The 14,391-nt window shown below is 36.7% G+C and overlaps 1 protein-coding gene across 1 annotated transcript in view; it reads right to left on the reverse strand.

Moving 5' to 3' along the window:
• ANKRD31 (ankyrin repeat domain 31) overlaps positions 1 to 14,391 on the reverse strand; it is a 62,809-nt gene that overhangs the window by 41,072 nt on the left and 7,346 nt on the right. Inside the window, exons 6-11 of the mRNA XM_058043950.1 lie at positions 14,235 to 14,275; positions 10,255 to 10,917; positions 6,922 to 7,061; positions 6,364 to 6,491; positions 3,105 to 3,284; positions 70 to 212 (exon numbers count right to left, since the gene is read on the reverse strand). Of these exons, the coding sequence (XP_057899933.1) occupies positions 70 to 212; positions 3,105 to 3,284; positions 6,364 to 6,491; positions 6,922 to 7,061; positions 10,255 to 10,917; positions 14,235 to 14,275 (1,295 nt within the window). The remainder of the gene's footprint in view (positions 1 to 69; positions 213 to 3,104; positions 3,285 to 6,363; positions 6,492 to 6,921; positions 7,062 to 10,254; positions 10,918 to 14,234; positions 14,276 to 14,391) is intronic.

Below are 14,391 nucleotides of genomic sequence, written 5' to 3' on the forward strand. Positions count from 1 at the left end.
GTGACCTTCCAGACACAACAACAGTAACTTCTCTTCCTAAATCACACTTTGTGTTCAATTCAGATCTACCTCATAATGGCCTTCCTTAACTGCATCTTCCAAAGGTGTTATTTGTTCCTTTTGCATAGCATTAACATCAGCTCCTGCTTTCAAAAGCAGATTTGCTATCTCATAAAAGCCTTCCACACTTGCTATATGTAGCGCAGTCAAGCCTACAAAAAAAAAAAGTATATCACATTCGGTTGAAAAAAATTCTAGAAATTTATGTCACTTTTAGGTTCTCTCTGATGAAGACTTCACAGAGTATACTGAAATGGTAAAAACTGATGCATTCCAGTAAGATGTGTGAAGAAATGTTTATGAGACTGTCACAAGGGTTGGGAGATCTCATGGTTTCGCCAAAATTTGTACCTACTGAGGAAGTAGATGCTGCAGTAACAACAGTAGGTTTAGATTTGATAGTTCTGTCATGAAAGGAGAGAATAGAAATTATTAATCCCATATTTTAGTAACTTCTCCTGGAATAAAACATATATGCTATTTTAAGGACAAGGCAATTTTTCACTGCACTCTTTTATTTACATGGCTATGCTGAAAAGGGTAAGTAAGAAACAAGTGACAAAATAAAGACATTAAGCATTACTACCAAACAAAAATGTTTGTAATGCCATCCAAGAATTGTTCGAGTGTTCAAATAAATGAAAAATCCCTAGTAAAATTGCATATTCATGCCCAGATATATGGAAAAAACCCAACATATCACATGAATTCTACTCTATGAAGGAGCAGTTTAGGAAAAATATGGAATGCTAGTCTTTGAACTGGATTTTGCATAACCATGCATCAGGTCCTTAAACATGCAGGGTGAGAGACATAAGGGAAACACACAGAGGATTTTCCACTTGCTAACTTCCAGCTCTGAAAGTAACACGCCCTCCAGAAGATCGCTTTGATGGATAGTCTTGATCTTCAACAATTTTCCATTATTAGAAGTTTGTTAGGGCCTAATTCACATACTAAATATGTGTATTAATAGAGGTTAGTAAGATTGTTTAAGTCCCATTAAGGAAAATTATCTTAATTTCACTAGAGGGAAACTTTCGAGGCTCTTTCACACACAACCCAGCCCTGAATATTGCATATTCCTAGTAACCAGGTCTGTTATGTAATCTATTAAAGAGATAATAAAAATTTGCATTTAGGGGAATGCACTAATTTCACTTTCAATAAAAAGTATACTCTACCTGATCCAGTAACAAGACCTGGAAAAACTGAAATTGCCACACATTCAATTAATAATCACTAGAGGTTAGCAACGTGAGTCTGCAAGGACACTGTGCATGCTCCAAATCAAGAAGAAACACAAGTTTTAGTGTAACTGCTTCTCAGATCCCTCAGGACATTGTGAGTAAAGACTGAAACTTAAAGTACAAGACAGTATCTTTAATATGTTGGCCATATCCTACATGCTGATGTCCAGGGAAAAAAAAGGAGAAAAAAAACCCCAAAACAAAACAAATAACAGAAGATCCCAAAAACTCAGTAAGGTACTGAAGCAGAGTACCATAGCATAGGAATAAGGAAAGAATACTAGGCTAAGATATGGATAATCATTGGGGGGAAGCTTTAAGAAGGAGAACAGACAGAGGCAGTATATAATATTCAGAACAATGACGCAAAGAAACCAAGATGAAACTGCGTGCCAAAATGACACAAGTCTGTTAAGTCTTTCTGATTTCACCTGCCTCACTGAAAATAAAAGAAGCAGGGCCAGGTCAAACTCTTATCTCTTCAAGGAGGTACAACTAAAAGATATCTTGTGCAGCTCTGCTCCTTTTGCGCCACAAGAACCAGCAGCCAGAATCTGGGGTATGAATAGATGGTGGCCTAGCAAAATACATAAAGGCAGAAAAAGCAAGCAGCTGTGACCCCAAAATCTAGAACCATTGCACTTTAGTACACTTGCCTACTGTGGCCACAGCTGAACCCACACTATCAGCACTTCTCAGCTGTCAACACAGGGTCTGAACCCTACCAACAAAATATTTTCTCCTCTGCCTCCAGCACACATTAGTACATATTACAAGTCACTCTGTTAGCTCAAGTGTCTCTGCTGTAGAAGTCTGAGATTTGCTGCTGACCCAACCTATCTCTCAATATATTCCAGAAGACAGAGAATTTCAACCTTAATTCTGGTCCATTATATGCCTGCATTATACAATGACTGCAGAATATACAATTATACTATGACTGCAGAATGCATTTTTTTTCTTTCCCACAGGACAGTTGTGAAATCCTAGCTTCTAGCACAATATGGAAGACTGTAAGAATGAAGTTTTCTAGCAGAAGAGCCAGCTGTCTGAAACATTTTTTTTGTTATGGAAATTTTTCAGAGACTAATGGATGAGACAGGGAAATGCAGATTAAGAAGAGTCTAATATTTGAAACAACCAAGTAATAACTAAGGCATAGTGAAGTCTTTGACACAAAGTAACATCCACAAAACTGGATAAGGCCAATTGCTTTAATAAAAACATTAACAGCTGGTTGCTCTTCGTCAAGATTTTTTCCCTGCCCAAAACAAAGAAAAACTGGAAAACACCAAGTAATCACAACTTAAAAAATTCAAAGCTGTGCTCAACTTCTCTCAAGATGTAAAGGGTGAAATCAAAAAGTTCCTGGAAAAATTTAACAGGAAAAATTTTATCTTGACATATCAAGTTGGCCCCTGAAATGGACAAAAAATGCCCCCCAACTTTAAAACCTATGAAAGTGATTATTTAGTGAACTGTATTTAATGACTGTTTTGTGATAAGTATGCATGGAATCATTGAACTAAGGCACATAAACCTAATTGCATCACTTTGTAACTTTTTCAAGTGCTTAACTTCTCCCTCACAATTTTTTTTTCTTGTATACTTTTATAACTAGATCTACATCTTTTCCCATGAACAAGTACTAAGTTAAACCAATAAAAATTTAATAATCAGTCAACCAGTTACAAATTTAGTCTTTTCCATGACAAAAACTCATAATATATGCTTTTATTAGTTATAGGCAGGTATTTGTACTGAAAATAGTATTTTAGTACAATTGCAACTTACCAGCATAATCCTGAGCATTTACATTTCCACCAGCTTTTATTATCTTACGTACAAGGTTTATGTCTTGGTGAGTAACAGCTCTATGTAGTAAGTTCTCACCATACACATTCTTCCTGTGGATTGTGGAAAGTGAAAGGGGGCGAGCTGGATTTAGGGAATTCCTAACAAGGGCTTCTCGTTCTGAAAAATAATGTAAAAGATCTGTTGCACAGAGATCTTTTCTCTCTTATCTTGGCTTCACTTTATATCAAAATTAGTAAATAAGCTTCTTGAAGAAACAAATGTTCAATCAATCTAGTAAAAAGGAAAATCTCAAAATAATCACAAATTTAATAATAATGCCATTTAATAAAAGATGTCATAGTGAATTTCATAACAAAACTCCAACTGAAATTAAACACACAGAAATAAGAGTATGTAGAAATGTTTTAACTTCAGATTTTTTCGTTTCTAATGACATTTTTGCAAGGTGCATTGCTTCCCAATGGATAATAAAATCACTATTTTGCATTCAAATCATAATAAGGTGACCATTTCAATAACTAGTAAGTTATTAAGTAATTTAACTTATCTTAAAAGTAAAATTTATGCACCATTCTTTTTTACTCTTCTATCTTTTAAAGTCTCTGCTTCATGAGAAAGTATTTACACTAGGATTGATATTAGCTCCCTCAGGTTATCTTTTCTCATTACTTCACAACCAGCTCAGTCATTTCTGCATTGAATGAAAGGTGAATATGAGGTCTAAATGTAAAAAGTAAAATTTAGAAGAGACTGCTTTTAATGTTTAGTTTAGTATTTAACAAAACAAACACTATCTCCCATTATGCAGTCATCACACTTTTCAGCTTGGCTTAAATTATTTCCAATACACAGATCAGCTGTTCTGTACTTCACCAGCACTGCTATTCCAATATGTAGGGAAGAGTATCCTGGCTACCGCCTCTGATGAAAAACAAGGAGGGAAGAAAGAAAGGAAGAAAGACCAGGAGAATCATTTGAAGAATAAACATAGTGCAGGCCTAGACTATTAATTCATCTACTCATAAAAACTCCTAGGACTATACACATTACTCCTCTCCACAAGCTGTATCAGGTGCGCCTCACAGGACCTAAAACTCCACCCAGGTGCCAGTGACGCCTTAAAGAACCTAGAAATGAAAAAAAACCCATACTTTCAAGGCAATATTAGTATAGGAGATAATATAAAGGCTGGTCCTTATTGGAGGCCTCCAGAGGCAGATATGAAAAATCCATATCCCCACATGGGGTAAATACAGTTTTATAAGTTTAGCAAATTAACATAACTGACAAAAATCCTCAATTAGAGACATAAGTGGTGAGGTAATTCCTGCCCAGTTCAACTCTTTTCTGAATCCTCCCACCTAGACAGGAACTAAATTTTGTTTATGAAAATGTGTCTCAAAGAGCTGGTTTCAACCTTGGCTCCCATGAAGAACCAAGATATGACAGGGGCCTTAGACTCCGAGCCTGGAACCTTTGGAATGTATTTTGTCTTTCTGCCTATCATGCTAGGGAAAAGGTAGGGAAAAATAGTAGGACAGACTAACTACAAATACAATAATGGGCAACAATGCTACATATATACATATATATGTGTAAAGAATATAGAGAATACATAAAAGCAAAAAAGGCAAAATTCAATATATATATATATATCACCAGAAAGAGACCTTAAAACCCATAGTTCTTCTAGAGATGTAGCTCACACAGCCTGATGTTTGTGCACTGTGATACACTGTGAGCTTGGACTGATTCAAAACATTCTTAAATTCTTGACTCTGAGTAGATTTTTAGAATTTAATAGATAGGGGTTTCCCTCAGCTGAGAACACAGTCCCTCTCCGCAGTCCAGCCTTGTAAGACGTCAATTGTTTAAGACAAGCAGTCACTAGTCAAAGCTGGTCTAAACCAGCCAAGCTGTTCAGGAGGGATTAAACTGTGCAGACATAAACAGAATCATGTGCAGTTTTATGTTACACTTTACCTCATTAAAATCTTCCTTGAAGGGATCTATATCCCACTATATCCACTTGCCTTCCCTAGAGCTTTCCATGCGCCTGACCTTGTGCAAAACAAGTGACACATGCAGACCCAAACCAAAACTTATTATGGGGCAGGTTTTAGAGTGAATTACCAAACCAAGATTACTCATGGGCTCTTAAAAAGTCTGATGTGAAAGGGAGGTAAGCTTGCTGAATTGGTTTACCATGAAGCTACCTCTATAGACAGTGCAATTCTTTCTGTAGAAACCATGTTAAAGAATCAGTAACTTGTTTATTGAGTGGAAAATAGCAAGTCAATTTGAAATAGATGAGTTAGTCATTCAACTTTAAATCTCATCAAAATGGTGCTTCCACTGTGAATAATTAAAATCCTGCAACAGAGAATTAAATCCTGTTAATTGGAAGTGGACTTCTTCATGTTTTTTAAGATCTATAATATAGCTGTTGTAACTCAAATACTTACAAATTTTGTGTGTTTAAATGATTGTATGTAAGTGGGAAAACCCAATTTGAGTGGACTTAAAACAAAACAAAAAAAAAAATCAAAAAATCCAACAGGTAAGACTTAATCTTAAAGGTGCTGGAGTGAAGACTTGAGTGAGGAAATTCTTTATGCTCCCATAAAATTCCTCTGCAAGGCCAAGAACTTCTCTGCATGTACTTTCAAAGGATGAAAATCAGCAATCTGTCTCTCTAACAAAGAATATTCCAAATAAAAATACTTCAAAAGAGAAAAGAGAGTGCTCTGTGGTAGTAAAGGCCCTCTAATCCTGTAGACAGGGTAACAACCGCAGGCATTCAGAATAGAATAAACCATTTTGTATAGGTAAATTCTTGGGGATGGCACTGCTCTGACTATGATTTTGCACACAACACTACATGGCAGAAGGATAAACAAATGGAGCTCAGGATCTACGTTTTCACTCTGCACAAAAACAATTCTCTTCTTTTCAGTACATACCGTATTTTTTTTCAAATAAAACACTAATAAAAGTTGAATTCTGAAAAGCATCTCATGATTCTTATGCAAACAAGTTAATCTGCTAGGTTGCTAATATAAGGGTTTACAGAATAAGGGAAATTATCAATAACTTTAATTATTAAAATGAATGTTTACACCATATTTTTTAAATAAAACCATGCCACAATATATTGGAAAAATTATTAACTATATTTGATTCAGTATAGTTACTCAAATAATAATCTGTATTATAAAAACATAGAGTATCTTACTCCGTTTGTTGTCAATTCTCTTGCTCCTTCTCCTCTGATTAGCTTCTGCATACTCGTTCAGAATTATTTCTTGCCATATGATGGCTTCTAGATCCTGATTGTCTTCAGAAGGAGATTTCTGAATTTTACTGACAAGAGATTTGCTTAGTATCAACAAAAATATTCTTTATATAAATCAATGTCTAAAGTAGAGCTAAGAATATGAATACATTTGATTTCAAAAGGAACTCTGTAATAGCAGGCTAACTTAGGTAGTACTGAATAAGGAGTAAATCAGGAGAGAAACTAACTCCCAGATCTTTAAATAAAGAGTAAAAATCTTTCTCTTTGATCATTTGCAGTCATTAAATTGACAAATGAGTAGTCCACATGCATTGTATCTATTACATTAATATATATAAAATAATATAAGAATTATTATGCATAAATTTCTCATACCTAAAATGCTTAGCTTCATTTCTTTTTATACTGCCACTCTGAACCATTCTTGCTGTTTCTTCCAGAATTTGGTGATGAGAGGAAACAATCTCTGTACTTTCCTGAGGAGGTCTCACTTACCTTGATGCTGTTTGGGCTGTTTCCACACATGCTGCAGGCTCCACTGAATATGAATGTCCCTCACCAGTTTGTTTTTCACTAAAGGTGGCATCCAAGCAATCTGACATTACTTCTTTCTCTCTCTGCTGACCATCCACAGGCTGTGACAAAAAAAGAAATATTAGAAGCAACTGGGAGACATGAAGTCAAAACAAAGGCCATATATAAAAGAGCTCCAAGAACACTCTTTTTTAAATTGTATGCCCACAGAGAACTGAGGGATTGCTTCAGTGAATAACTGGAATTCTACAGGTATGAAAGACAGAGGCTGCCACAGGAGAGGCAATCCTGAAGTAGTACGCCATGCAATGTGTTCCTGGCAGAATTAACCAAGAGAATTAGGGTACTCAAGAGTCACAACTTCAAATATAAATCTGGGCTGGATGACAGCAAACAAAAATTGTTCTATCTGAAAGTTATTTGACTGGACATTTGAAATGACAACAGATTAATTTCAGTGTCCAATGGACATGAGCTCCCATCCTAAAAAATAAGATGATGTTTGAGATGTCTTAAGATAGCCCATACTGTCTCACTGCTGCAGAAGCCTAAAAAATTTACACAAAGTAAGATCCCTGTTTCACCTGAAGTTCAGTAACTCCCAGCTGAGCAGCTATTTCTAAAGATATACCAGTGAGCTACAGCCACTACAGCTGAGATTCACCTCACTTACCTTCAGCCTTCTAAAAGCCAGGCATGTAGATGACACTAGGCATCCTCATTACCCCACTGCTTGTAAAGAGGAAGAGCTACTCCAAGATGATAGCTCTTCCTCATCCCAAGTTGTGCAAAGGAGAATCTAAGTGATTCATATATACCAGAGACTTAACTCCAATCCCACCCTAGAGACAGGTCACTGCATGGCAGTTAATTGGAGTTGCTTGAGTTCATTCACTGTTTTAGCTATATGAGTGGGACATGCTGTCATGCATCATTCAAGCTCCTGAAACCTGTGTTTAATTAGTTTATTACATACTTGAGTAATGCTGAAAGCTTTCAGGACACACCCTCAGCACACACGCACAGAAATTCTTTCACAATGATGTGAGAGAACTGGTTAGTCCTTTTTTGCAATACAAACACAAGTGGAGAATGCACTGATTTAATTTTTTTAACTGTCATATTTAGCAGAGATGTTACTAAACAGGGGAACTGTCCTCTCAGAAGTGGTCCCTCTGAGTCAAGAGATAATGCATGTTAACATGGGATGTGGGGTCGTTTAGCCTGAGGAAAAGGATTCTCAGCAGCACCTTTAATGCTCCCTACAACTACCTGAAAAGACTTTGTAGTGAGGTGAGGGCTGGTCTCTTCTTCCCAGTAAAAAGCAATAAGACAAGGGGAAGTGGCCTGTACTTGTGACAAAGCAGGCTTAGATTGAATATGAGGAAAACTTTTTTCACTGGAAATGTGGCCAGGCACTGGAACAGGCTGACTAGGGAAGTGGTGGAATCACCATCCCAGGAAATGTTCAAAAGACAGGTGGATGTTGCATGTGGGGACATGGCTTACTGGTAAACACAGTGATCCATGGTTGGATAATTGGACTTGATGATCCCAAAGGTCTTTCCTATCATTAATGGTTGTATGGCAGCTGCAAAAAGTCAAATATATTATTTTAGAAAACTATCATAGTTGTACTTTCCATGGATCCACATCTGCGACTGGGAGCAGGGTTAGAGAAGGAGAAGAAAATATTTCAAAGGAAAAAAAATTGCACACTTGCTTTATAAGAGACCATATACTAAAATATCTGGCATGTCCAGCATCCTGATTGCATCTACAAGTCAGTACAGACTCTCCTCTTTTCGATACTTGTTTCAACACAAAAATACTCCAAAGAAAGAAGGGTGAGAAAAAAACCATGGTGAACAGTATACTGTTACAATTCAACGGTTACTAACAAATTAACTGTTTCTTTTTTCTTCTTAATTTGTCCCTTACCTTCTGCCTTTAGGAAAACCAGATAAAGGCACAAAGAAAAGATAAGGTTGATTGCTGTTTGACAAGAGGGTTGAGATCTCCATTTCCACAAAACTCTGCCTCTCAATTTTAACTGCAATTTTGAGTAAATCTATATATTAATCTTCACACAGCTGTGCTGCAAATTTCAGAAATAAATACATCACTGAAAGAGTTTTGTAAAGTGCTATGGTTCTGAGACAATTGACCCACAGACCTTTCAGCACCTTGAAATTAGCCATCTTTGTGGCACATTTAATGTGCCACATTTACTTGCTGATATATTCTGTCAATACTACTAGGAAAAGAAAGAATTAACTCATAGTTTTTGGATGCTTTATGCCATTGTGGGTTGTATAACTACCTTAAATAGCCAGCTTTACATGCCTGATCATTGATTAGCAGCTCCAGATAATTCGAATACAATACAGAGCATAGAATCACGCTGCAGGTTTACAAGAGATGCTTAATATAGTTTGTAGTATAAATCTATGTCTCCTATCTGTCCTTCTCTTTCCCTGATTATAATTTAAACAGGAAGAAACTATGGCTTTCCTTTCATGCTCCTCTCCATATTTTTGCATTGGAGTTACTGAGCAGAAATGACATGTTACAGAACACCTTTACAGCACAAGAATCAACAGGAAGGATCATAAGCTCTATCTGTACATACTGGTTTCTTCAGGGAAAGACAGGAACATAAACATATACCTCAGTTTTTTCAGTATGTCTTGCACAGGCAGAACTAAATACAAAAAAACATTTCGAAATACATGTGTAAAAAATACCCACAGAATAATCTTTCTAGTCTATAGGAAAGACATAGCTGTGATCTATTTTGTAATACTTGCAAAGCATTTGCATTTACAGCAGTGAGAACTATGACAAAAGAAAACAGCACACTATTGCCTGTATCATAAACAGAACAGGATGCAGTAGGAACCTGGAGATGGAATTGGCTGGTATATACTAGTATGCTACAATGAATAACAGAATGGTGTTTTGGAGAGAACATGAGACACAGAATATGTACAGGCGGTCTAGGAGTTTCTGAAAAACCCAGGCTGATTCTAGGTTTCCACATCAGTCAATAAACTAACTTCACTAGGATTTCCCATCCCAGCAAGCTTAGCTATTTTCGTAACATGAATACATCCAAACAGGAAATACAGTACGGACTTTTAAAACAAAAACAACTGAAATTACCTAAACATGCAAATTACTGATGCTAGTTTATTCTTTATTAAGATTCCCATTTTCAATTAATTTGGCTGCTTCATATAATATTTTATGATTAACATAAAATTTCAAATATGAATTAAATTGTGGTTATACTTGCTCATTTGTTGTGCTCTGCAAATTAGATCCTGTGAAGGCATTTACTTCTTCCACCTGAATTGCAGCAAGTTGAGGCTCCATCACATTTGTTATTTGAGTACAGTCATCATCTACCTGCAAAACACTGGTTTCTGAATTTAGCTGCTCTTCCTTGGTGTTGAGCCGTCTCTCATTTGGCACCAGAGGAATGGCAGGTTGTACCATTGATCCTGACAATGCATTCAGAGGCACCACAAGCTCTACTGGCAGGACTTCATTGCTCTCAGCTGCTGATGGATCGACGGAACAGGCATGACCCTGACACTCTGGCTTGTCAGGCAATGGGTTTTTAACTTTAAGACTCTCAGAATCACTAGGGTACCTCAACAAATCACTGATGTCAACTTCACTAGTCTCTATATTCAGTTCAGCAAATACATCCATGAAAATCTTCCCTAGGGATGACAGTGAAAGATCTGTATCATTATTAAGGGAATGCTCTTTTACTGTGTTATCTGTGTCAATAATGGTCATGCAGGTGCTGTGGCAATAATCTAAAACACGTGGCATTGTATCTTCTGATGTCTGCTCCTCTTGAACTGTTATTATGTCTTCCACAGGATCATGAAGATAGAGGCTTATTTCTGGACAGCAATCTTCATTACTTAATTTTCGTGATATCTAAAAATTAAATTTAAAATTTACAAAAAAGAATAGAGCAACTCTTACTAAAAAGCATTTAACTAAAATTCACTTTAGAAGTCATCTCTCTTTCTTTATACATGTGTATATTTTATTATGAACTTTTGCAAAACCTGGAAGACTCAAAGTCTACCTTCATATAATATGCTAACAAGAGTTAGACTGAGAGCTCAGTTTCAAAAGAAGTTTCAGCTTCAGCACTTGACTTCTATAGCAGTGAAAATCCAGGGCAGAAGAGACTATATCTGTTTTAGTCAAAGATATTATGTCATTACCAATGGCAACAGCAAATAACCTGAAGGTGTTATAAGCTTTAAAAGAAAGTCACCCAAAATTTCTGTCACACAGAAATAATGAGAGCAAACATATATTCACAATAACTTTGTGATTACATGTTTATGTGGATCCAATACAGATATGGAGGATTTGTGTCTCACAAACTTCAGTTCAAAACTTTAGGATTTTGAGAAGTTTGTATGGTGTGGTTTCCACACTGAGTACAGAGCACAAAATCATAACTGTTCTTGGAAAATTTGTACTGCTGGTTTTTTTAATAATTTTGAGCTACATTCAACAGAAGCACCCATTCTTACATGAAGAAATTGCTTTTCTAATTTTTCCCCATCCTTGTCTTAAATGCTCCGCAAAAAAACATATATGATGCCTCCAGAGACCTAAATAATATTTTTTCCATATAATATTTCTATATAATAGTGTTTGTACTTAGTAATACTGGAACTAAGAAAATCTCTTTCAATGCATTGTTGGAATCTTGCTGCCAGCAAGTGGCAATACCAGGCAATGCAAGAAACCTTTAACCACTGGTGACATGATTTAGATAAAGCTCACACACAACAAAGCAGTAGGGGCAGAAATCTGACTGCATACATCCAGGTTCAGTTCGCAAGCTAGTATAAATCCTTGTTTCTTTCTTGAAAAATTATTCCCCTGCCAGCTGTTTCCTATCTTTTACATGTGCATCAAATTGTTTCTAAGTACTGATTACTTCTTACTTTGCTTTATTGAATTACATTTTATTTTTACACCACTTCTCTAATTCATCCAGACTTTAGTGATAACTTCCTTTACTTGAAGAAGTATGGTATAAGCAGCATGTACATGTATTACAAATTTCCCAAGGAAAAGGCTCAACGCATGTGTCGAAGAGTGGGTGAAATTTTGCAAGATTCTAAAATCCCCAAAATCAACTGAAATTCAACCCTTAAATGTGACATGTTCACAAAACTCCAGACACAGAAGTCCAGGTGGGGTCCCACAACAGCAGAGTAGAGAGTCCACCAGGATTCCAAAGTCTTTCTCTGACAGAGCTATTTTCCTGTCAGTTAGTCCGCAACTGTACTGGTGCCTGAGGTTATTTCTCCCCAGATGCAGAACTTCTTGCATTTCCCCTTGACAAATTTAATGAGATTCCTCTCCTCCCAGTTTTCCTATCTCTTCAGGTCCCTATGAATGACAACACAACTGTCTGTTCTATCAGTCATTTCTTCCAGCACCATTTCTGAACTTGCTGAGGATACTGTGTGTTCCGCTCTCCAGGCCACTAATGAAGACACTGAGCAGTATTGGCCCCACTATAGACAGACCAACCACAACAGAAATCAGTGCTGCTACGTCATCAAAACCAAGAAAACTCAGCAAGACTAATTGTGAGGTGTCAGAACTCTATGCACAGATGGTAATTTATAGATTTTGTATTTTCAGGGACACAAAAAACCAAACTATTCAGTGACTCATTGCTGGTTGTCAAGGGGTCTGTCCCGACCTTGCTTCAAATCAATACATGGAAGCCTGTGATTGTCATTGGTTCATCTCACTAAAGATCCTTCTGCAGGACTCAGACCTTGCTTAGGGCCAACATCAGCCAATATCAAAAAGTAAAATCCACTGTAGTGATTATTTCCAGTCTTCTTACTCCAGGGTCCTAAAATATCTTCTCTGGAGATACTCCCAATGCATTCAATCTGCCTATTCTCCAGAGGTTATTAATAACAGGCAATCTCTGTTTCAAGGCATTTAGAGTTTGTTCTATGGGACTAACCTTGTACAATAAGAATGTTTCATTTAGTAAAGTTATAGTTTTATATTAATAGTTGTATATTTCCAGAAAAGAATTAGAGAATTAGAACCCTTAGAGATTTCATTTTTCCCCCTTTGTTCTGAGATGGAATATGTCACCCTGTCATCACTCATATTTGCTGGAAGACATGAGCAATAGGGACAGCAAAAAAGAACAGCACTTTACTCTGATAAAGACAGAAGAATAGAGCAGCACAGTCTTGGAGAACTAGATTAAGGATGTAACTTAGGCAAACAGAAGCCATACAAAACGCAAACAGGACGTTAGCTCAGTTCTGCAAGTGTGATGAAGCAGAAGTTAAGTAAAACAATGATACTGTGCTTACTCAAAAGTAGGGGTCAAGGAATAGGCACCTAAAAAGGACATTGAAAACACCCAAAGAAGATGCCAAAGAACCACACAAAGACTTCTGATAAGTGGTGCAACTATGTAGATGAAGTAATAGATGTACATCAAGTAAGGGGGGATACTAATGAATGCGGGATTGGTATGTATGACAATGCCTGTCCACCCGATGCTCAGGGCTCTCAATGGAGTGAAGGATCCTCCAAGGATCCTGCTGCAGCAAAGAATGACTGCTCTCAAATCCTCACAACTGTGTTAAAAAGTTACTATCTGGCCAATTTTTGTATCAATACTGGTCTCAAATCTGCCTTTGGTGAATTCTGCTAAGAACTGCTTTTCCCCTGACATAAACATCAAAAAGGACCCTTCAAAAATGTCAAGTAAAACTGATTTATATAGAACCCTAACTTTTTATTTGTAGGTACAAATCAATGGGACTAGATGACACAGTCATAATGATAGGACATCTCCATTAAGCAGAGTCTTTCACAGCAGGAACTCTGCTAACTACCTATTTCTGACCACAAGTAAGACTCTCCCAAACAAAAAGACTGCTACAGATAACCTCTTCATCCTCAGAGATCATCCAAATGCACTGTCTGTCTCATAGCTTTCATTGGTGGAGAACATTTTAAGCTACTAAGTGTCTTTATTACTTTAGCTTAAGTAACAGCCTTTATAGACTCTGTCTCATGATGTCCTTCCCACCTCACTTTCACTGCCATGCTTCTACCCTTGTGTACTGCAAGCTCAGCAACTACAGCTCTTACCAAAAAACCAGAAAATAAAGCTTAGCTTTAAAGTTGTTTTCAATGTGCTCAGTGTCAGTGTAAATAGCTACATGCTTGCTTACCTTTTCTTCTGAATCCTTTTGAAATCCATTCAATTCGATATCTAAATTTAGGAGAACAGAAAAATATTTCAGTTTTACTTTCCACTTCTGAAAGTTCTTATCATCTCTTTAAAAAATGGCATAATTTCCTAATTGAGACTTAAGTTTCAAACCTTAA

The sequence above is a fragment of the Melospiza georgiana genome, chromosome Z (genome assembly GCF_028018845.1).
Source record: "Melospiza georgiana isolate bMelGeo1 chromosome Z, bMelGeo1.pri, whole genome shotgun sequence".
Lineage (NCBI taxonomy): Eukaryota > Metazoa > Chordata > Aves > Passeriformes > Passerellidae > Melospiza > Melospiza georgiana.